The sequence below is a fragment of the Ursus arctos genome, unplaced genomic scaffold, assembly GCF_023065955.2.
Source record: "Ursus arctos isolate Adak ecotype North America unplaced genomic scaffold, UrsArc2.0 scaffold_8, whole genome shotgun sequence".
In the NCBI taxonomy this organism is placed as follows: domain Eukaryota; kingdom Metazoa; phylum Chordata; class Mammalia; order Carnivora; family Ursidae; genus Ursus; species Ursus arctos.
In genome coordinates this window covers 79,063,671-79,086,630 of record NW_026623100.1, presented here as the reverse complement: position 1 = coordinate 79,086,630, position 22,960 = coordinate 79,063,671, and the positions used below count along the sequence as shown (strand labels likewise).

General features: G+C 46.9%; 2 protein-coding genes across 5 annotated transcripts in view; one reads left to right on the top strand and one right to left on the bottom strand.

The window, feature by feature from the left end:
• Window positions 1-12,743: 12,743 nt before the first annotated feature.
• ASAP2 (ArfGAP with SH3 domain, ankyrin repeat and PH domain 2) overlaps window positions 12,744-22,960 on the top strand; it is a 167,876-nt gene continuing 157,659 nt past the window's right edge. For all 4 annotated transcript variants that reach the window (XM_048222891.2, XM_057309395.1, XM_048222890.2 and 1 more), the window contains exon 1: window positions 12,744-12,931. In XM_048222891.2, coding sequence (XP_048078848.1) covers window positions 12,806-12,931 — 126 coding nt within the window. In that variant the 5' untranslated portion in view covers window positions 12,744-12,805. The remainder of the gene's footprint in view (window positions 12,932-22,960) is intronic.
• Window positions 21,383-21,791, bottom strand: LOC113269668 (60S ribosomal protein L30-like). Its single transcript, XM_026518566.4, has one exon. It carries the CDS (start codon window positions 21,743-21,745, stop codon window positions 21,398-21,400), a length of 348 nt encoding a protein of 115 aa, XP_026374351.2. The 5' UTR covers window positions 21,746-21,791; the 3' UTR covers window positions 21,383-21,397.

Here is a 22,960-nt window from a genome sequence, read left to right as displayed (position 1 = left end):
TATTAAACAAGTGGAAACATCAGGATCTGGTGGCGGACTGGTTTTGTGGGAGACGGAGAAGGATTTAGGTTGGTGCTACAGTTTCTGTTTGGACAACCAGATGAGGAAAAAGGGCCAATTAAATCAATAGGACCGTGAAGCGAATTATCTACTTACTCTGGATTGTCCATCATTGGGGCCTCAATCAAGGAAAACCATCTTTTCTGCTGCTTCTGCTCAGCCTTTCTGAGCAAGGAAGCAACAGTTACCTGTCTTTGGCTCTGCCAGGGACTCTTAGGCTCAAGAAGTGTGAGAACCCTTGTTCCGTCTGTAACCCAAATGAGTCAGTCAGTCCTATCTGGTTGTAACATCGGCACCTTTCCATCTGATTCAAAGTCTATAAGATGCGTTCTTTGCTTCTACAAGCTCCAGGCTGTACTGCTGTGTTATATTACAGAGCAAGGCACAAAGGAGGCATTGATCAGCTGGTCTGCCATCAAATTCCTAGGTCATTCCTTTGCTGTGTCTTGTCTCCAGCACAAAGAGGGGCTGACCCAATGTGCCCACCGGCCATTTCCACAGGTCCGGCCCATCAGGGGGAGGGGGCATGGGAGACTTCTGGCCACATTCTGGGCACCGCCCAGGGAAGGTTCAGGACAGGCCCCTGGTGGAGGCTGGGAGTCCAGGCTGAGTTGTTATGCTCAGAGCCTTATGGAAAATTTGAACAGGGCCTGAGCAAACAGCACGGCTCACTTCTTGGCATCTGTAACTGGGACTCACTAAAATGCGATGTGGAGTCAGCAAGTGAGGTCAACTTTGGCTGAGAACCTCAAACAGAGGGGGAGAGTTGAGGAGAGGAAGGAAGGGGACACTGGAGCATATGCAACCAGGATGCGGCCCTTGTTAAAAACAACTGGAAAAGGAACCCTTGAAGGAAAAGTGGTCACTCCAAATCCAGAGGCAGTCTACCCTTGCTCGTCTGGACCTGCCCCCAAGGCAGTCCGAAGCCGTTCACCAAATGCTGCTCCCCAGTCAGTTTCGAAGACCCGAGAAAACAACTCACAAACCCTTTCCTAGGAGAGTCACACATTCGGTCACACAGACTTCAGGAATTACATGGAACCGAGAAACTGATGTTTCTGTTTAAAGCCATAACTAGGCCTCTTGTACGACTGGGGTAATTACTTCTGCATAGAGGCGGGAAATGTCCACAGCTCCAGATCCTGCAGGCAAACCAACCATTCCCTGCGTAGCAGTTAAGCAAGCACTTTCAGAATGAGTATTGGGCACTTTCAGATCCCTTGGGAACATTTTGTTCTCCGATCATAGTTTCGTCAGTGGTTCCCCAGGGAGCTGAAAGAATTAATGCTCTTATGGAAGGGGGCTTGCTCACTTAAAAACTCATTCACCTCCAGGATTTCCCCCAACACATGCATATGCTTGGAAAGAAGTCCAAAAGTCTTGGTTTTACTCCCCAAACTTGCTTTATCTAAAATCTCCTGGGGGACGTATTAAAAAATCCAGATGTCCAGGTCCCTCCCCTGAAGACTGATTCAGTAGGTTTATAGTAGGGCCTTCTGGAATCTGGATTTTAACAAGGGTGCCTGGAAATTCTCACAGTTAGGCAAGTAACGGCAATGCTTTTAAGCCAGGGGTTGCAGGTGGAGGGGGCAGGCCAGCCAGTGGTTGTTCCCATCACACCCCCAACAGGTGCGCAGTGATCACAATGGGGAGGAAATCATGCCGGCCTGGGTGACCCCAGGGATCTGGTAATAGGAGAGGCCTGTGCTGGGCATGGGAACCGCACGGAGAAGCCCCGGAGGAAGGGAAGAAGCACTCAGAACAGTGTTCAGAGGTGTGGGTGTTTGCCAACCATTCTGCATCTCCTCAAAGTTCATAAGGAGATCATTCCAGAATAAGCTGTCCTAAATGAGGCTGTCAATGCTCAGATGGAGTCATAACCGTAGGATGGTTTGGCCAGGACCTGTTCAGGGCACAGTGGCAGGATGAAATAAAGTAGGCCATCTGGAGAGTTAGGAAAAAATGGAATTTGGGGGGAGGTTTTATCAGCAGCTCCTCCTCAGCTCACACGGTGCCAAAACACAGGTGCTCCGGAGTGACTCAGGCCATGTTTCTCTGTGACCTTGCGTTCCTGAGGAAGGGCCTTGTCGGTTTCTGTGTGTGAACCCAAGCGTCTCGTGTTTCCAGAGTCCAGCGCAGTGCCTGGCACACAGCACATCATGGGTGGATGCCGCTGCCTTGCTTTGACTTGTGTCCCTCAATATTATTTGACCTTGAGGCTACTGGCATTTTGACGGAGATGTCCGACCCACGACCGGAGCACTATCTGATTCTCATTTTCCCTTGAAAGCATCAGGAAATGCTGAGCCCTGTGGCAGGAATCACTGTCTACTCGAATTTCATGTCAGCGACTTAGTCTCCAGGTGTCTTGCTGGCTTCAGTCCGCTCTTCAGACTCACGCGGACTCGGCCGCTCCCTCCCGACGCCGGCGCTGAGAAACCCTCCTGGCTCAGACTGAAAAACCACCCAGACGCTCTAATCCCCCACTGCCTCGAGTGTGGGCTCCTTCCTGCGGGGCCTTCTCTCTCTTTCTCCGACTCAGCAACATACTCTAGAAGTCCCAGCTGGGATCCGTCAGTGAGATACTGAGCCGCGTGAGCCTTCTCTGACAGCTTCAATTATCAGCTCAAGGAATAAAAACAAAAGTCAGGAAGAAACGTCAAAGGCAGAAAGCAGCACACAGTTGGGTCCTCCTGTGGCGTGAATAACGTGAGGGAGTAGGTTTTCCTTCTAAGTTTTGGCTCCGTTTCAGGAGTTTGCTTCTTGAGAGGCATTAAAAAGCCCTTATTTGACCAGTTTAAAAAAATAAATGACCCAAAGAGAGATTTATCTGTGATAGACTCACTCATACTCTGTTTTCTAGGGTGGGGTGTAAAATGTATGAATAACAATATCTTTTATTGAGCAACTACTATGTGCCAGGTATTTGACCAAGATAGTCTCCAATTCTTAGGACAAACATGCTAGGTATGTGGTCCTACCTCCCTTCATCTACACCTTGCCAATGAAGCAAAGGCTCTTTGAGAAACTTGCTCAAGGTTACAGAAAGTTTCAGCGCCAGGATTTGAACTTTGGATTCCAAAACCTAGAAGTCACACTTTTTTTTTTTTTTAGTCTTTAACACTTTCTATAACACTAATTTGTGTTTTGTTTTGGTAACAGCTTTATTGAGATATAATTAACATACCCTACTATTCAACCACGGAAAGGGTACACTTCGATAATTTTTAGTGTATCCACAGAGTTGGGCAGCCGTCATCACAATAAATTTTAGAACATTTTCATCGCCAAAAAAGAACCCCCATATCCTTTAAATATTACCTCCCTTATTCCCCCTGGATCCCTCTCCCAGCCATAAGCAGCCACTAATCTACTTTTGGTCTTTATAGACTTGTACATTCTGAACATTTCACCTAAATTGAATTATCCAACATGCATCCTTTTGCATCTGGCTACATTCCCTTAGCATCGTGTTTTCAGGGTTCATCCATGTTATGGCCCATATGAGTGCTTCATCCCTCTTCATGGCTGAATCATATTCGACTGTTGTACGGATTGAGATGTGTCCCTCGTCAATTCGTATGTTGAAATCCTAACCCCTTGTACATCAGAACGTGACTTGTTTGGAAACAGGAACACTGCACACAGAACAATCATGCTGGGGGCCATATACATGCACATAGCCATATCGAGGAGGGGGCTCCTGACTCCAGTATGATCGACGCCCTTATACGGAGGGGAAATTTGGCCACAGAGACATGCACTCAGGATGACCACCGTGTGACCACACGGAGGAGAGCCACGTGCCTGTAAGCCCAGGAACGCCGAAGGTGGCCACCACCTACCAGAAGCTCAGAGAGAGACGCGGAGCCGATTCTGCCTCACTGTCCTCGAAGGTGCCAACCTTGATCTTGGACTTCTAGCCTCAGAAGTGTGAGCCGAGAAGTGTCTGTCCAAGCCACCCGGTTTGTGGCTCCTTGTCACGGCCGCCCTAGCAAACTAACACACTCTACATGAATTTACCACGTTTTGTTTGTTCACTTGCAAGTTGTCGGACATGTGAGTTGTTTCTACTTTTTGGCTTTTATGAATAATGCTGCTATCAACCTTTGTAAACAGGGTTTTGGGTGGACGTGTGCTCTCGTTTCTTCTGGGTGTATACACACCTCGAGGTGGAATTGCTGGCTTGTATAGGAACTGCGGGTTCAGACTTCGGAGGAGCTGGTGGACTGTTCTCCGGAGCAGTTACGCCATTTCCCAGTCTCGCGAGGGATCAGTTCCTCTACATCTTCACCACCGTTGGATTGTCTGTGTATTTTATCACGGCCATACGAGTGAGTTTGAAGTCATATCATGTGGTGGTTTGATTTACATTTCCCTGTTGACTAATTATATTGAGCATCTTTTCATGTGCTTTATGGCCATTTGTGTATCTCCTTTGAAGAAATGTCTATTCAGATCGTCTGCCCGCTTTTCCATTGGTTTGTCTTTCATTATTGAGTTGTAAGAGTTCTTTATATATTCTAGGTACAAGTCCCTTATCAGATATTTGCAAATATTTTCCCACAGTCTGGGGATTTTCTTCACTTTCTTGATGTATCCTTCGAAGCACTAACGTCTTTAATTTTGATGAAGTCCAATGTGTATATTGCTAATTAGTGTTTTATCCATCCGTTTTGCCTCTACACTTGCCCCTCTGTAGTCAGTTTCCCAAGAGCAGCCAAAGTGATCTGTTTTATGTTAAGTATAAAGCAAACCCTGCCAGGCCTCTGCACATGGGAAAATCCCGAAGATTCGCCTGTGGGATCTGTTGCCATCCACCTCTCCAGCATCATCTTACATTCTCTCTCTTGCTCACAACGTCCCCGCTGCTCCGACCTTTCTCTGAATGTCTACCTAGTTCCTGCCTTAGGGACTTTGCACTTGCTGTTCCTTTGTTGAATGAGCCTCTGTAATTTACATTCACCTGTTCCTTCTCTTCCTTTCAGACTCAGCTCAAATGCTGCTTCCTCCAAGAAGTCTTTCCTGATTGCTCTAATGTAGCAGCTCCTTATCTACCCTAAATTCTCTTTATTACATCACCCTGTTTCATTTCTGTCATGGGGACTTACATGAGACTTCTTTATTTATGTATTTACCATCTGTCTGTCTCTGCTAGAACCTAAGTTTGATAACAGTAGTGACCTTCTCTGGCTTGTTCACTGCTACATGTTCACTTTGGAGACGGTGCTGGGCATATAGTAGGTAGTTGGTAAATACGAGTGGAATTACGGAGCAATGTGGTAGAAGAGCAACTAGACAGAGCATCATATAGCATTGTGCCTCAGAGCTGAAAGAACCCGCCATACATCTCAAGATTGGAAAGAACCTTAATCCTTTGGGTTTTATCAAGTCCCTTCAGTACAGTATAGTTTACATAATTTGGAATATAGGGTCTCTGACAGGATGCGAAAGCCAAGGGGTGTATTCTTTACGTACACGAGAAAAATCCTGCTCAAATTTTAAAATGCAAACAAATTACCTGCGGGTCTTGTTAACTGCAGACTCTGATTCACTGGATCTGGGATTCTGCACTTCTCCCAAGCACTCAAGTGATGCTGATGTTGCTGGTCTGGGGACCGTACTTGTAGCAGCAAGGGCTGAGGGGACAGGAGCGCCTTAGTTCACGTGGGATGATGTCACACTGCTGCCATCTTGAAACTAGCCGCATAGCAAGTCTTCCCATGTCAAAGGAAGAAAACTGCACATTTCAGTCTCTGAAGGAACCGGGTCATCAAACAATCCCCTCCTCTCCACCATCCAACGCTAGATTTCCCTCCACAAACATATCTTTTCCAGAATACTTGAGTCGACAGAGAAGTCCCCATTGTGGGAAAAGCCCTCTTGCCTTCCTATCTCTGACGCTATGGATTTCTGTTGAATTGCTATGTTTTCTCTCATTTTGTGTGCTGAAAGAGAAGCACTTACATGCGATTCAATTCTATGAACATTTACTGAGCACCTACTGTGTGCCTGCCCTGTGTTTTGGAAGAGAAGTATCCCCTTCTCCTCCAGGAGTCTAGTCTCATGACCGCAGTGAGATGAGGGAACAAATGTGTTCGTCATAGTACAATGTGAATGTTTCTACAATGGAAGCATCCAGAGCTTTGGGGGAGCTGAAGCATTTTATTTCCAGAGTGAAGTAGAGACTTATGAGCTCAGTGAAATCAGTGTACCTGATTTCAAATAATGAGTCTGACTCATTATTTGGCTAAGCCAATTGCTTCACACACCAAAGAGAATGAGGGGGGGTTAAGCTCAGGAGGGAGGAAGGGCAGCAGAGGCCTTTTATAGTGTATTAAGGTATGGAGACCAGCACGCCATTCCATTTCCTAACAAAAGCACTGGAGACATGTCTAAAGCACCATGGAAGCAGAAGAGGAGATGGTCTAGAATGTTTGTTCATTTTGTAAGTAGGCTCCACACCCAATGAAGGGCTTGAACTCAGGACCCCGTCACATGCTCTACGGACTGAGCCAGCCAGGCACCCCTCGGCCTAGAACGTTTACAAGAGTCATGGAAAGGAGGTTTGGGTTTGATCCTGAAGGATGATCAGAAGTTTGGCAGGTGGACGAGAGGAGGAGTGCTCTAGGCTCTGGTCTTATGGTGAGGAAATACTTGAGGAACTCAGTGAACAGGGAGAGCTAGGTGTGGCCCAGGTGTGGGTTACACGGTTGGGGGAAGGAGTGGTGAGTGGCTGAGGATAAGGCTAGAGCAGCGGGGAAGCTGGGACTTGCCCTCCAGGACACAGAGATTAAAGGCAGACAACCACGGTCACTCCACAGGTCGCAAAAGGGCTCTGTGAGTTGGGGAAAATGAGTAGTTTGGTGTGGTTACAATGGGGTCGGCAAACTCTGTAAGGGGCCATATAATACCATAAACATTTCAGGTATGTGGGCCTTTCGGGGGGGGGGGTCTGTCGCAACTATTCAACTCCACCACCACAGAATCTGTAAGTGAATGGGTGCGGTTGTGTGCCAATAAAACTTTATCAATGCTCACATTTGAGATGCATATCATTTTCGTGTGTGACGAAATATTATTCTTCTTTTGATTTTCTTTTTCTACTATTGGAAAATATCAAAACCATTCTCAGCTCAAGGACAGTACAAAATCAGGCTGCGGGCCGAACGTGGCCTCTGGGCCGTAGTTTGCGGACCGTGGGTGAGAGCCAGGCTGAGAGAAGTTTAAGAGCGGCGGAAGTCGGGGAAAAGCCTGGCACAGACTGTGACTAAGGAGTTTCAACTTTATCCTGCGGCCAATAGGGAACGGCTCGAGCTGTTCAGGGCAGGGATAAGGTGTTCGGACGAGGCACTAGCGGGAATCCGTGCCACCGGAGGGCTTTCTAGGAAGCCTGAGAATGGAGCTAAGTTGAGGGGGAAGCCAGTGATTTGCTGCAGGAAAATAAATTAATGCAAGCACCCTTTAAAAGCTTTAGCAAAATCTATTTACATACAGAGTGCTAATTAATCTTTCTTTGCTTTTTCATTAAAACAGACCACACCCTCTGTTGGCACTTAATTGTGTTGTTCTAAGTACTTGAAAACAACAAATGGCATTTTCTTAATTACCCTAAGATAATTTTTATTAACACAAGTTGCCTTTGCGTGTACAGTCCAGTTTATTGAGGTTTTTGTCCCACTAGGGCTTTATCCCGTCAGCATGACTCAGAGTGGGAAGGTCTAATGCTCTGCCTCCTGGCAGAGAAGATACAATTATACTTAGTAGTGGGCTGGTAAATGTTTAACAACCTGTCCCCGGTGGGGGGGGGGGGGGTGGATGTGTGTATACATACATTTACTCTAACTTTCACTGATATAAGGGATTTGTAGTGCCCAATTTATAAATAACACCGAATTATGCAATATTCTTCATTCTAAATTCCATACAGCTAATTGATTCTCACAGAATGCTTTCATTTCTTTTCGCTGAACTCTTGTATTCATGGCCAATCGGTGTTTGCAACTGAACCATGATTTGACAAAATAAGACTATGAATAAATGCTTGATTATTATCCAGTTGCTCATGTCATTGACAAATGAGCGTAGTTCCAACATGAATGTTGGTTGATATTTCTGTCCACGTTAATAAATAAGACAAAAGTGAAGCCCTAAAGATATATGCTGTAGCTTCACTCATCTGTCAATGACACGAGCAACCTCTTTGCTGAATCATGTCACAGTTTGCAAATACTAGAAGAACACGACTTCAGATATTTTCACTATTCACGACGCAAAGTTTACAGACATGACACACTTTTTTTTTTTTAAGATTTTATTTATTTATTTGACAGAGAGAGACAGCCAGCGAGAGAGGGAACACAAGCAGGGGGAGTGGGAGAGGAAGAAGTAGGCTCCTAGCGGAGGAGCCTGATGTGGGGCTCGATCCCAGAGTACCAGGATCACGCCCTGAGCGGAAGGCAGACGCTTAACACCTGCGCCACCCAGGAGCCCCTAGACATGACACACTTTCAATCTGTGTTATTCACATTTTCTCTACCACTTTATTAAGTTTAGACGATCAACACAACGACAAATAAAACCTTGGTTTTTAGCCTTTGTAAATATTCCCACCATGGACAATTTCAAGCTACCAGAACGTGGAATTGGGAAGAGAGGTAGAGTAGCGTACCATCAGAATAGTGTTCCTACCATACGGGTGCAATCAACAGTTTGCAAAATTTCTGAAAATCTAACTGTCCATTCTCTGGGATCTGCTCTAGCTGGCTCCAGCATAGTGCGGGTTATGCCTCATTTTTCTAGAACTGTCTTTTGCAGTGCAGCAATCAGAGTGTTACCCAGAGAAACTGCTTCGTTAAAACAAACAAAAAAAATGAACAGACCTCAAGTATCTTAATGTGAAGTCAGCTATGAATAAATCAGTTTGTCATCTAAACTTAGCAGCTTAACAAAATGACAACATTCTCAAAAATTAGCTTTCAACATCCTCTAAAACATGCTCATTCTCGAACATGTCTAGGGCCAATGATTAGATTCTCAGTAATAATATGGCCCTTGTGGCATTTTCTCTCTTGTGCCCAAACTAACATAAAACATGGATCATGGAATCAGGGGGTTCAATATTCGCTCGTTCAACTTTCATTTTACAAATGAACTGAGTCCAGAGAGGTTAATTTACTTATCCAAATCACAGAGAAGCAAAGCTGATATCAAAACCCAAGTTTTCATTTGTAAAATAGTTTGTGTGCTCATTTTCCCCCCTCTCAAGCGCAAGGTGAGATCATTGTGGTAAATGTATTCAAACTTCTCTCACTCTGGGAAAAGTGCGTCCCTTTAGAAACACTGTTTTGGGGAGAATGTTGTTAAGCTGTAGAAAAAAAACTTCTGGTTATACGTACAATTTATATCACTAGAGTTGTTGTGGGTTTTTTTCCCCCTTATTTCATTACACTGTTTACCATAATTCTTTTAAGGCACAGATCTGTTCATTCTAAGACTAGTTGTTTACAAATTAATAGCAAGTGAACTGGGTAAGTCTTGTGTTAAACCAGCCAACCCTCAAGCACATTTCGGAGTTAAGAACATATTTTACACCTTGACCTGGGAGTGAAAAATCCCAGGTTCTTGAGAACTACTGGAGGCAGAAAATTCCTTTGGAAAATGGGCTGTTGGCCAGTCTCAGGGAGCCCCTGAAAATGTCATTTTTGAGAGGAGAGTTTCTTTCCTCTTCCCTGGAAATGATAAGTTTACAACACTATGTTTTTCTTTTCTTCCTTTATTTTTTTATTTTTTTTATTTTTAAGTATTACAAACCTACAACCTCTTATCTGAAATTCCTGCGGCCAGATGTGTGTAGAATTTTGAACTTTTCAGTTTTTAGAATACAACACATACACTGGATAATCTGAGTCAACCCTAGTAGGGTCTGGGGCAATACTCCATAATCAAGCACATTTACATTTTGCAGCAAAACATGAATATTCATATGAAGTGGGATAAACAAGACTATAAAATAGCCTCACATTAGTTCATTTCAGGTCAATTTTGCGACAGAGACTTATTTTTAAAACTTTAGGTTTACGTGCTATTTAGATGTGAAAGTTCTTGATAAGGGAGTACAGGCCTTTAATGATGTTATCAGCAAGTTCTTCCCTTCATGCATTAAAAAATGTGTGTGTGTGTGTATGTAATGTTTTTTTGAGCCACGTTCAACTTTAATTTTACTCCTTGTTGGAGACTACTCATTCTCATTATATTAGTCTCAGAGACACATTAACTGTGTCTTGCTCTGATCTTGCTTTAATTCCCCACTTTTGCACGGAGCAAGGTTTTCTGCGATTCTCAAGGGTGTCTGTGAGAGTACATTGCTTTTGTGTTCTGTCACAGATGTCCTCTTTGCACCACCAGAGGACTTGGCAATGACTTGCTTCCCACCAGCTCTCCCATCCACTTGCATAATGCATTGCAGCTTTGCAATTTTATTTCTGTGGCTACTCAAAGTTCCTGTAAAGATACCCAAAAAGTTATATTAAACTACAGGAAACAAGAATAGGGGCTGCCTCTGAAGAGAGAGCAGAGAACAGCACGCTCAACTTTGCCCCTGTAAAAGAAGTCCCGGTCAGTCTGGTTAATGCTGTACTAGATGCCAAAGAAAAATACGACTTCCTTATCTTAAATCCTCAGGACCTGCTGGATACTAGTCCTCTAAAAGTCAAGACTTGAAAAATTATGCGGAATATTCTCCAGTGCCAACAACAAAAGCTATAGCTGGAAAACTAGCTGGGAGAAAAACAGGGTTGGCCTGGTGTAAGAAAGGATGTATTAATATAAATACGTCCAGGACTTGGATTGTACAAAGTTGCGTATAGAGAAAACCCACCAAAGACACCAGAAGAGTGAAAACACATAAAAGATAGAAGCAGAGATGCTATGGTTTTAAAAATTTTAACTTATTGCCTAGTGCAGTAATGAAAGCTATCCACTAATACAGCTATTTCGGACAGCTAACTTTCACAGGCAATGCTACTAAAATACCAAAGGCCATACATAACGTCTGACCCAAGCTGCCATGTCGTATAGCAAATTCTTACATGGGAGCTTAAAAAAGATTGTTTGGTCCACTGTCCTGCAGCTTTGTCAGGAGACTGCTTTGTCTGACATATTGAATTTCCAGTGTCTCTCACACTTCCTCCTTTTCAGATGCACAAAAGGTTTTTGTCAAGTTTCTCTCGGTTTTATGGCAGGCAGCTACAGAAACCATGCCACATGCCTGGTGGAGAGTTACAGGGTGTGATTCGATTTGACCAGTGTCTTCAGAGCTTCTGGATTTTTAAAACTATTAAAAGTTTCCTTAAGAGCTGTTAGGTGAAAATCTGTTTACTAGTTCAAACTCTGTACTGTACCAGTTGTGTCCGAGATTTGCCTGCCATTGTTGCATGTTCTCTCTGAAACCATATGAAGGAGAGCTTTCTCCGGGTTCCCATGCCCTCCCCGGGTTCCCTTTCCTTCCTGCAGAAATTCCACCTCGGGGCATCCAGTTATTTGCCCGGGATGGGTCCTCCTCTAGTACCCTCAAACTATGTCCAACTAACCCAGAACGATCTATGCTTCTGTAAGCGTAGGGAACACGACTGGGACATTCACTAAGGGCGTGTGAGCTCTGCAGCGCTCTGACCTGCGAGGCACCGGGACCAAAGTTTGAGGCCCTGCCGCCCCCGGGGGCCTTCACCGTGCGCTCTTGGGCAAACTGTTTTCTACATAAAGCAAATAACCCTCTCTTTACGTGCCTCATGAGGCTGGGAGGATGAGGTGACTTTACGTAGAGCACGGGAGCACTCGCCATATACTCATTTCTTGTAACTGTTATCGAACCCCAAACTGGCGAGGGGGTGCGCCCCGCGGGGCGCGGGAAGCATTTGCGGCGCGGAGTGCGGGCCCAGGGCGGGGCGCACCGTCCGGCAGGGGGCGAGCTCCTCATACTTTCTCCCTCGCCCGGACGGGCATCCCGGCGGTCTGGGGGCGACCCCCAGGAAGCTTCCAAGCCTGGGGTGGGGTAGGGTCCAGAGGGGTGGCCTGCGGCTCGGCCCGGAAGGGTGCGACGCGGCTCCGCCTGCCCGCCAGGCCCGGGGGGCGAGCCCTCGAACCACGGCGCGCGGCGCGGGGCCCGAACGCCGAGACAATGCGGCGCGCGGCGGCGGGCGAGCGGCTCTGCGGACCGGGGCGCGCGCCGCCTTCCTTCCTGCAGGCTCGGCTTCCCGGCGGCGGCGGCGGCGGCGGCGACGGCGAGCGCGCGGATTGGCGGCCCGGCCCTCCGCGCCGCCCCGCCCCGCGCTCGGCCGGCCGCCGCCCCCGGTCCGGACCCGCCCCTCTCCGCGGGAGTCGCTCGGGGCCCGCGGCTGGGTGGCCGGCAGTTCCCGCCGGCTCTGCGCGTCCGCCTCGGGGCTCGCTCAGGAGGGCAGGCGGCGGAGCCCTCGGCGCGGCGGGCGGACCGGCCGGGCCCGAGCTGCGCGGGGCTGCGCGCGCGGCCCCTGCTCCTGCCGCCGGGCCCCGCGGGCGGCCGACCCGCGCCCTGCGGCGGCTCCTGCGGCTCTTGCGGCGGCGGCCCGCGCCCCGGAGCTTCTCTTTGTCCGCGGGCCGGGCGAGCTGCGGGCGCCGCGGAGGCGGCGGCGTCCGAGCGGCCGGTCGGAGCCCGCGCGGCGGCTGAGGCGGCGGCTCCCCCGCGGCCAGCCGCCCGCGCGCCGAGGCGATGCCGGACCAGATCTCCGTGTCGGAATTCGTGGCCGAGACCCATGAGGACTACAAGGCGCCCACGGCCTCGAGCTTCACCACGCGCACGGCGCAGTGCCGGAACACGGTGGCGGCCATCGAGGAGGTGAGCGGCGCCGGGCGGGCGTCGCCGGGCGGCGGGGGCGGGCGGGCGGGCCGGCGGCCCCGGCCTCAGGTGGCCCCGCGGCCCCGCGCCCTGCCTGCCGCCCGCCCCGCCGGCCCGCCCCCACGCCTGCCCCCGGCGCCCGCAGCCCGGGAAAAGTTTCTTTTCCTCAAAATCCGACGCGGCCGCGCCACCCCTGCCCGACACAGAAGCCCTTTGTTCCGTGTAGGTGGCTCCGAGGAGATGGCTGATGGCTACCTTGGGCCTTTTTAAGACACCCCCCACCCTCTTTTCCCTCGCGGGGCCCCGGGCCGGGCGGCTCCCCGCAGCGCGGCCAACTTTGGCCGGGAAGGCGGGGTGGGCGGTAAGCGGGGACCCCCGCGGCCGGCGCGGCGCGGGTCGTGGGCTCTCCAGCCATCCCCGGGCGCCCACCTCCCACTTGTTCTGGAAGAGCCCCTGCCCGCAGCGTGCCCCGCGGCGCAGCCGTGTGCTCCGAGCCCCACTGCAGCCCTCGCCCCCTCTGCCCGACTTTCGGGTGGGTCGGAGGGCCCCCGCTGTCCAGGAAAGGTGTGCACACCTTAGCGGGGAAGGCCTGACTGCATTCCTCGCCGCGCCCGGGAGCCGAGTGCAGGGAGCTGGGTGCGGGGCCGGGGCTTCTGGTCCGAAGACCTTTAATAGCCGCCCCTAGTTGCGTGTGTCTCACCTTCTTGAACCCCTGATCGCCTCCCTCCCCATCAACCTAGAAAAGGCCTGATTTTAGTCAAGTGCTTTCAAGGTGCAAAGTCATCATGCCTAGTGCTAACTGGTAAGCCCTCCACATCCTGCGGAGAGAACACTTTGGAATGAACACGCTTAGGTTGACAAAGCAGCCTGTGGTGAAGGGCCGAGTTTGTGAGTCCAGGGCCCCCTCTGGCTGTGTTGTGTGGGGCAGCTCCTCACCTCTCTGCCCTCATTTCCTTACCTAGCAAACGGGACTAGTAATACATCCTTTCCGGGGTTATTATGAGGGTTAGAGACGCGGTGTGTAAAGTGCTTCGCACTCTGCTTGGCTCATAATAGGTAACTGGTTTACAAGCTACACGTGTGCCAGTATAGAGAAGATGATTAAATTTCTCTTGGCCAGAATGTCAAGTTACAGCCTTAAAATGGGGTGTTGTAGGGATTTTAGAAGTGATGAGTGGGCTAGAGTGAGTGAGGGGAGGTCACCACAGAGTTTTTAATTAAGTGATGCCATTAATTTTTTTTGCCCACTTGACCAAAGCATCTGCTGTTAGGAATTATTTGGGGGAAAAATCCAGAAGGTTTCCCTTAATGGGAATTTTTTTCTTTGTAGACATAAACAATCGATAATAGGCTAAATCATAAGTAATAGATTCAGCATTCTGAATGTTTTATATAGCGAGGGTATCTTCTGGCCCTCCCTCCTTCCTTCTCTCCTTTTTTTGGTGGAGGAGAGCTACATGTAAACCTTTTGTAATGAGTTCTGTAATCCCACATCACTTAATTCTACTTGTGTCAGCAAGGCTTAAAAAAGATGGCTTCAAAGGAGGCAGATGGGGATGACCCAAAGAAGTTTTTCCAGAACTACTGGTTGAAAAGCAAGGGGAACATTTTCACTATGTTTTGAGAATACACTGTTAATAATGTCTATGGAAGGATTGCAACCAGAAAAGTAGCTGAATATTTCTTTAGGGAAGGAGCTTTGTACACCATGCTTTAAAGAAGGCTTGATTGTGTGTGAAGTTCTGTTTCTTTTCCCCACTGCAGTTTGTCCCTTAAATATTAACACTGGCAGATACTGGGAAGCTAGGCAAATAGGAATTGCTATTAAAATTGGCATACCCTTCCTCTGATTAATTTTAGTTTGCTGTGTATAATTCCAAAGCTTTTTTTTTTTTTTTTTTTTTTGGTATACTGTGCAAGAGATGACCCGAGAGCTCAGATACTGAGCAGATTAAAAAGAGATTGGATTTGGTCATTTTATTAAATTGCAGGCTTGCTCCATGTTGCCATCGAAGCCCACGAACTGGTTAAACTCTCAAAAATGAAAAAATTGAAATCCTTACAGGTCTGTCTTCACTTTAGGCAAAGCCACTATTCATACTATGATGATGAAATTTGTGAGTTTGGATTTATGAGATAACTACATTTGCAAGGTGTTTACTCTCTGAGGAATCACTGTGGATTCTTTTAAATAATGCTCTGTTCTCGGGTGTTTAATGTTCATTCCCATTACCAAAACTTGTTCTATATACACTTTAATTAAGATGTGATGCCCTCATATTTTGGTTTTCAACAAGCATTTACTTTTCATACTGAAGTGAGACAGAGAGTGGGTATATTGTGACTGGTTACTCGTTTAACAGTAAATTTAAAATTTGCAGGCTCTTGGCCCTGTGTTTAAATAAATGAGTCATGAAACTAGCAAACTAATTTTAAACTGATAAACCTTTGTGAACCTATTATTTCCAATATAGGTTATGTCTGATAAAAATTATTGTACAACTGCAACGTACTTTTTTGATACGCGTGCCTGTAGCTGGACTGTTAGTAGTTACTGGGTCCCTGTCCTGTACTATGAGTATCACATCTGTTACAGCTATTTCTCATCCCGGTTTTATACATGAGGAAATTGAGACTCAGGATACTTTGCTCAAGGTTATAGAGCCTAGTAAATTGAAGAGCTGGAATTGAACTTGGTTCCGTGCTGTTTTCAGAAGTGTTGCTGTTTCCCGTTACTTTCTTTTTTCAAGATTATTTTTAAGTAACCTCTAAATCCAACATGGGGTTTGAATTTACAACCCCGAGAGCAAGAGTTGGGCACTCCACTGACTGAGCCAGCCAGGTGCCCCTGGTTTTTGTTACTTTTAATAATGCTGAATTCTCCAAAAAAAAAAAAAAAAAAAAAAAAAGCCAAACCAAAAAACCAAAACTGATTTCTCTGAATTCTTCACTTGTCAGATAGACCTGGGTTCAAGTTCAGACTCTAGTACTTGCCAGTTGTCTGAACTTGGGTGAGATACTTAACGTTTTCTTAACTTTCCTCAGCACTAAATTCTGGATAACAATGCTTCTCTACTTCAGGGGGTTGTGGGGAGGGTTTACTGAGATATACCTAACAGACAGCTGGTTTAGTAAATGCTAACTGCTTAACAAATTATATTATAGTTAATCCATGGAAACTGGTGAGGGCTTTGGCACCAAGATGGGTTTTACGTGGTGGTTGGGTAGGAAGAGTAGGGGAAATGGATGAATGGTTGAATGAGTTAAGTGAATAAAAAACTATGTATCTGTTAACTCATGCCTATTATTATTTTTTTAAACCAGTTTGTTGTCTTGGCAGCAGGTCAGCACATAGCTATGTTTTAAAATATTTGCCTGGTGATCACTTTCTCTGGGTAAAGTAATTATTGTGCACGTTTTTAGCAGTCTGCTGCTACCACTAGATGGAATCTGCCCTGTGTTTTTGGAAATAATGGAAAAAAATAAGTAGTTGTGGCATAACTCTGAAAAGTGAGCTTTTCCCCCTTTTTTGGGGGGGGAGTTACTTCTGTCTCAGTTTCTTTGAGTCTCTAGGCACTTCGAAATATTCTCAAAAATAGGAAAAATGTGTATACATACTTGGAATATTCATGTTTATAAAACCCTCCTGTAGAGCACCATCCATTCTATCGTGCTTATTTGGCTTTGTTAGATACGTAGTTTTAAAAATAAATTTGATGTTGACTTGTAAGTATTAAAATTTAATCTGCTTCCTTCCGGGGCCATAATTCTCTACTCTGTTGTCCTTGGTTACCTTGGAAATCTCATTGCTGTCACAAGCACAGGGTTCTGACTGCAGGGGTAAAATGAGCATCTGGGCTGCACAGATTCCCAGGGGCCTTGCTGTCCTTGGGGCCAGATGCCCCTCCCAGCAGTTAGAGTGGGAACCTGGCCCATGTGCTTTTTAGGCAAGAATGTGATTCTGAATCTTAGCTCTTTGTGAAGAGGGCTTTTCCAAATCCCAGACTAACAGATATTGGATCTTTTGTCAGGAGGACATCATCTTTTTGTCCATGCGTTTGTGTTTTTGGAAATGAGGTTCTGTGGTCAAACAGGGCCACCTTATTTATACTGTGTTCTGAAGTCTGAACTTATGTGTTTGGAAATTTTTGAGTCATTTAAGGAGGAAATGATCTTCTTGTTATGTAATTCCCCCTGCCTTCCCACAGTTCAGTTTCCCTCTTACTTGTGATTAAAAATACTAATGGTACTCCTGGTAGGTCCCAGGCTCTGTCATGCAATTTTTATTGAGTCCTGTTGTGTGCTAGGTGATGGGAATAGAATACCAAGTGAAGTAAGTTCTGTCTTTGAAAGAACCTACAACTTAAGAGGGAGAGGCACACATCTTACAAACAAATCCAAGTCAATGTGAGGGCTTTGGCTATAAGATTGTCCAGAACCGTGGATGCCCAGGGATGGCATTGGTCAAGTGTGCCTGGGACTGTCGTTAGGAGGGCCTTGTGTAGTGATGAGTGATTGAGTCTCGAGTTCAAGGTGGTCATCTGTGGGTTACCACATGCTTTAGTCACTAAAGTCTCAAAATGGTCTTCTGTGTCTGCCTCCTTGCCATAGGCGAATATTGATCCACTCCTGAGGTGGTGGCCAACTAGGCCTCTGATAGGATTTTCATAGTGTGCAATTTACAGAGGGCTGCTCAGGCCAAGACTTTGGAGGGATCCTTAATTCTTCTCTTATGCCCCACATTTCTAGACATTGCTGCCTTTCTTCATGGAGCATATATGTCGTAAGCCTGTACTATCTAACATGGTAGCCTAGGATTAAAAATTCGGTTTCTCCACTGTACTAACCAAAATTCAAGTGCTCAGTGGTATCGGTGTGTATCGGACAGTGTAGATTTAGAACATTTTCATCCTTGCAGAGAGTTCTGTCGGACAATGCTGTTTCAGACCCTTGCAACTCAAAGCAGGGCCTACTGGCCAGCAGCACTGGCATCACCTGGCAGCTTGTCAGCACCGCAGAATCTCAGATCCCACCTTAGGCCTCCTGAAACTGACCATGTTTTAATAACATCCCCAGGTGCATTATGTGCATATTAAAGTTTGAGAAGCACTGTTCTTCCAAGAGTGTGAATCCTGGCTGCACAGTAGAATCACTTAGGGGCGGGGGGGGGGGGGGGCGGATTTTGTAGAACGCAGATGCCTGGTCTATTCCCTGAAGTCTGACTTACTGGTTTGGGTGGGGCCTGGAGCATTGGCATTTTTTAAAGCTTCTCCACAAATGGGGTTGGTAATCCCTGCAGTAAACAGATAATCATGTAGTGTAACATCGGTTACACTATCAGTGATAAGTGATAAGAAAAGTTGAGTGGAATTCCGGACTAGAAAGGGACTTTGGAGATTGGAAGACAAATCAGGGAAGGTCTTTCTGAAGAGGTGCCATTAGAGCAGAGCCTGGAATGCAGTGAGGAAGCCAGCCAGGGAAGAGTTGGGATGGAAGAAAGAACAGCATGTGAGGAGGCCGGAAGATGTGAACAGGCTGGGGGCATTTAAGGACAGGAAGAAGGCGGTGGGCGAGGAGGGAAGAACGAGGGTGGGCAGGGCTAGGTCACAAAGGCCTTGAAGGTCTTGGGAGGGAATTGGACCTTGTTCTTCTGGGATGGGAAGCTATCAGAGGGTCTGAGCAAGTTATGTGCAAGTTGATCTGATTGACATTTGACATTTTACAAATGTCACGGTGATTGTTCTAGGGAGAATGGACCAGAGAGGAGAGGGGGAGACTGGTGGGGCTGGGAGTCTGGTGCAGTCATCCAGGCCAGAGGGTCTTGGCCTCGGTGGTAGTGGTGGGGGAGAGGAGAGGTCTGGTGGAGATAGTTTTGGTGTGCTGGGGAGAGGTGAGCACAGCAGTCAAGCCCGGTTCACCTACGCGGCCTGGAGAGTGGACCTCCCCTGTCTCTGTAGTGAAGCTGAAGGTCTCTGCTGCTGCTGCTTCATGTCAGCATCAAGGCCAGCTGTGTCCTGTTCAGCCTCACTAGTTCTAGAACTTCTGTTAGGACCAATCCTGAGTATTTATTTTGTTTCACAGCAGACTGGGATCAGGGAATATGAAAGCAGGGCAAAATAGACCTAGGCTGGAGGGACATGTTCGCTTCTCTCCTCTGTGGTTTCCAGGCTGAGGATAACCAGTGACACTGTCTTGGCTGTGTCAGATGCCTGAGATCCTGTCCCTGATCCAGCTCCCCAAACGCTCCTTCCTCTTCCCCCACTAAAAAGAGGTGCTGAGTTCACCTGGTCACTGTCCTGTAATAGAAACCTGCCTCCTTTGCTTACACTTGTATGTGTCGTATGTCCTTAAAGCCGTTGCCAGGACCCTTCCAGGTAGTTTTGTACCATTATCGTTTTATCACGTGCGTAATGTTTTGGAATAAACGGGCCATTAACGAGAGCTGGAGTATGCCAGCTGGATTTTTATTTGTATTTGGTTTTGTTGAGTTTATTGATTCGTAAATGTATGTTGGGCACCTACCAGTATGTTGTGTCTGCCAGGTGTCAGGGTTGTAAAAGTGGACAGGGCTAGCTCCTTCCCCATAAGCCCCTATATTCTCATCTTTTATGTGCAGTTATAGTTTATCCTCTTAGCCTTTTTTGTGCCATGGACCCCTCTGACACTCTGAGGAAGGTGGGGACCTTTTTTCAGAAAGATGTTTTAATGCATCAAATACAATACAGAGGAATTAAAAGGGAACCAAATATATTGAAATACAGTTAGGAAAATATTTGAAAAATCTGTCATTAAATATCAAGATTTGGTAGTGGGTCTAATAATAAGTACTTTAATTTTGAAGTACCGATGAGTGTAAGCAATATTGTGAGATATTTCAAACTTTGAAACTTTGAAAAAGATATTAATATATCTTTTATTGGAGTCACAGATGCTGCTGATGTTACCATGGCATGTTGCTTACATTCGTAATTAACGAAAATGCCAAATTTCAGTTAGGGACTAGTGAAATACAGATGTCATTCTTTTTTTCCAATCCAGATTTATGGGGCCCCTTGAATTCAGACAAAGAATTTGAGACTTGGTGGTAAGATTCTTTCAGTTAATTGTTTTCGGAGTGAGTGAGTGATCCTATCACGATGCCCTTTAAGCAGGCTTCACCGTTCTTACCCTGTCATGGTCATGAGTTGGTTCTTCAAGTCTAGCTGAGAAGTGTTCTACCCGAAGCCAGTGTTAAGCTGATCGAGTAGAAAGGTGTTTGGAGGAATGGGGGTGCTGGGTCGAGCTGCCAGCTGTGGTTTGGCAGCCATGGTGCGCCTGCCCATTTTCAGGGTTGGGGCTTGGCAGTTTCTCATACGGTCCCTGGGGTTTGTTCACGCACTTGGGCATGCCTTGGAGTTCAGCAAGACTGTGAGTGTGTCTACGAGTCCTGTACTTCGGCCCCAGAGCTGGGCTGCCTCTCTGCAAGCCAGTGCCCCCGTTTTTACCTTTCCTGTTTTGCTGGCATGTTACACACTAGCCTTGACTCTCTGTAGGACAAGCTTGTTTGTGAAGAACTAGTATGTTTTCAGGGACCTTCTGCCTGGAGTTTGAAGGGGAACTTGCCAGACTCTTGTTCTTGGTGAGATTACATATTCGAGATGCTGCTGCATGAGCGTTGGGATGACAGCCACAGCATGGCTGAAGGGTTATTGCTGGTCACTTTTTTTTTCCTCTTGCTTTTCTAGCATTGTTGGGGTGCTTACCGTGTGCTTGACATGCTTTAAGTTCTCTCCCTATACTATTACCTTGTTTAATCATTACAAAAACCCTACGCAGTTCAGAGGACCTAAGCCACCTTACCAAGATCGCAAAGCTAGGAAGTGGTGGAGGCAGGATTCACACTCAAGTGTTCTGACATGAGAGTCAGCTCTTAGCGGCCAACTGCCTCCGTGAACCTGGCCCAGAAGAGGCCCTCCGTGCTGATGCCTGTGTGGCCTGCAGGACGCCTCTTGCTGTTGGTGTTAGTGAGTAGCTGCTGTTGGATTTCTTGAGTTGCTGCTTCTGGGAAATCCTTACTGCTTCCTCTCTGCCCTGGCTGCTGTAGAAATGGTTTCTCTTCCCTCGTTTCACTGCTCTGCCGACATGCCCAGCCCCGCAGAGCTGAGTGGCCCAGGGCGTTGCTCACACCCTGGCGGGAGGCCTGCCCTGCTAACGGTATTATTAATGATGTCATCTTTCCACTCGATCCTGAAGATGGCTTTGTCAATATGAATTTATACACAGATGCTGTCAATAAAATCAGGTGGCTGATGAAGACAGCTCCCTCTAATGATGACTTTCCTTATCTTTAAGGATTCTAGCAAGGTGATAAGGATTTGGAGGCCTCTTTCTTAGCTTCCCATAAGAAATCACATTCTTATTACAGGTTTTTTTTTTTTTTTTTAAACAAGCTGTGGCCAGTTTTATTAAAGAAAAATTTTGCGTGATTTACTTTTCACCAGTCTGTTCTGGCACGCTTCTGACGATATCAGAATCACCTGGATCAGTGAGAGCCAGTGTGCACGCTCTGTAGTATCTCCCACATGCTGTGCCCAGGTCAATATTATTGCCACTGTAGTGATGGACACCAGTTTTGGCCAACACGGCATAGTATTCTATTTCAGATTTCCTCAAGGCTGGGCAGTTGTTGGCGAGCATGACCAGTTTCGCTTTGCCATGTCTGATCATTTTCAGAGTCTGCTTGTACCCCAGCATGTACTTCCCACTTTTCATAACGAGCTGGAGCCTAGAGTTGATCGACTCCAGCGACTTTTTCGTTTTCTTTGCGGCCACCATCTTCCTGCCCTAGTTGCGGGACGGCCCCAACCTAAGAGCAGCCGCCAAAATGTACGGGAGAGGGAAAGGGCTACAGTTGTTTTTTTTTTTTTAAACTAACTGCACAATGGCTTACATTTGAGTTCAGCCTTAATTGTGTTTTAAGGACTGTGCTGTCCTTTAAATTGATTATTGAATCCTTTCAGTGATACTTTGAGGTAGGTCCTATTATCTCTGCCTCACAGTTGAGGAAGTTGGGACGCAGACAAGTCACTTGACTGTGGCTTCCCCATCCCACACTAGCGGTTGCCTGAATCTCCCAGCCACACTGATGTTAACCCTGCTGTCCTGGCTCTTACTCCTTTTGGTCCTTAAATGCATCACCTGATGTCTCCTGCTGGCTTCTCTTTTCCTCTTTAGGTATCTCTGTGGGTCTCTTTAGTGCAGGTTGATCATTGTAGACCTTCTGTAGGCTGGTCCCCATTGTTGCTGACTTAGAGAATGTGTGATTGCTCAGACAGGACCATCAGACACTAGCCCCCGGGGAAGTGCTTAGCATAAGAGGTGTTTATTAAGTGACCTTAACTGCCTTGAAGTGAGTTGAAAGGAGTGATCTGGCTTCCTCAGAGCTGAGGGACTGAGAATACTGTCATAGCTGTGCGTAAAGGACTCCAGAGCCACGTAGGCAGTGATCAGACCCATCCAGATTTTCCTCTTCGTCAGCAAATCTGTGTTTTGAGAGGCCACTGGCGGGTGAATCACAGATGTGGCATGTCCAGGCAGACTCAGGCTGAGGAGTTAGTTCCCTGTTGCCAGTTAGGGGACTTTGGGGGAGATTCTGAAAGGAACGGGGAATCTTAAGTCCTTGTGCTGTGTTTATTCCTCTGATGCTAACCAGCTCATGGACCTTGGGCCGGTGTTTTCTGGTCCAGCCTCAGTGGCCTCATTTGTAGAATGGAGAGCAGGATGAGATGAACTGCGGGGCTTCTCTAGCACTTAACATTCTGTGTCTCCAGCCATCTGCATGCAACACAACTCACCTGCCTCTTGCCACTCTTTTCTTATCATTTCTACTCTCTCTTTCTCTTAGCTGTTCATACTCATACTTTTCAAGAGGTTAGAGATGAAAATAAGCTTCACCTCTTCTATTCTCCCCTTTAAAGATTCTCTTCCCCAGGAGATCACTGGAATCTACAGGGTAGTTGGTACTTGAGCTGGAATGTCATTGGGTACAGT

Coding starts and splice junctions, on each gene's coding strand:
- LOC113269668 (XM_026518566.4), bottom strand. CDS start 21,745: ATGGTGGCCGCAAAGAAAACGAAAAAGTCGCTGGAGTCGATCAACTCT.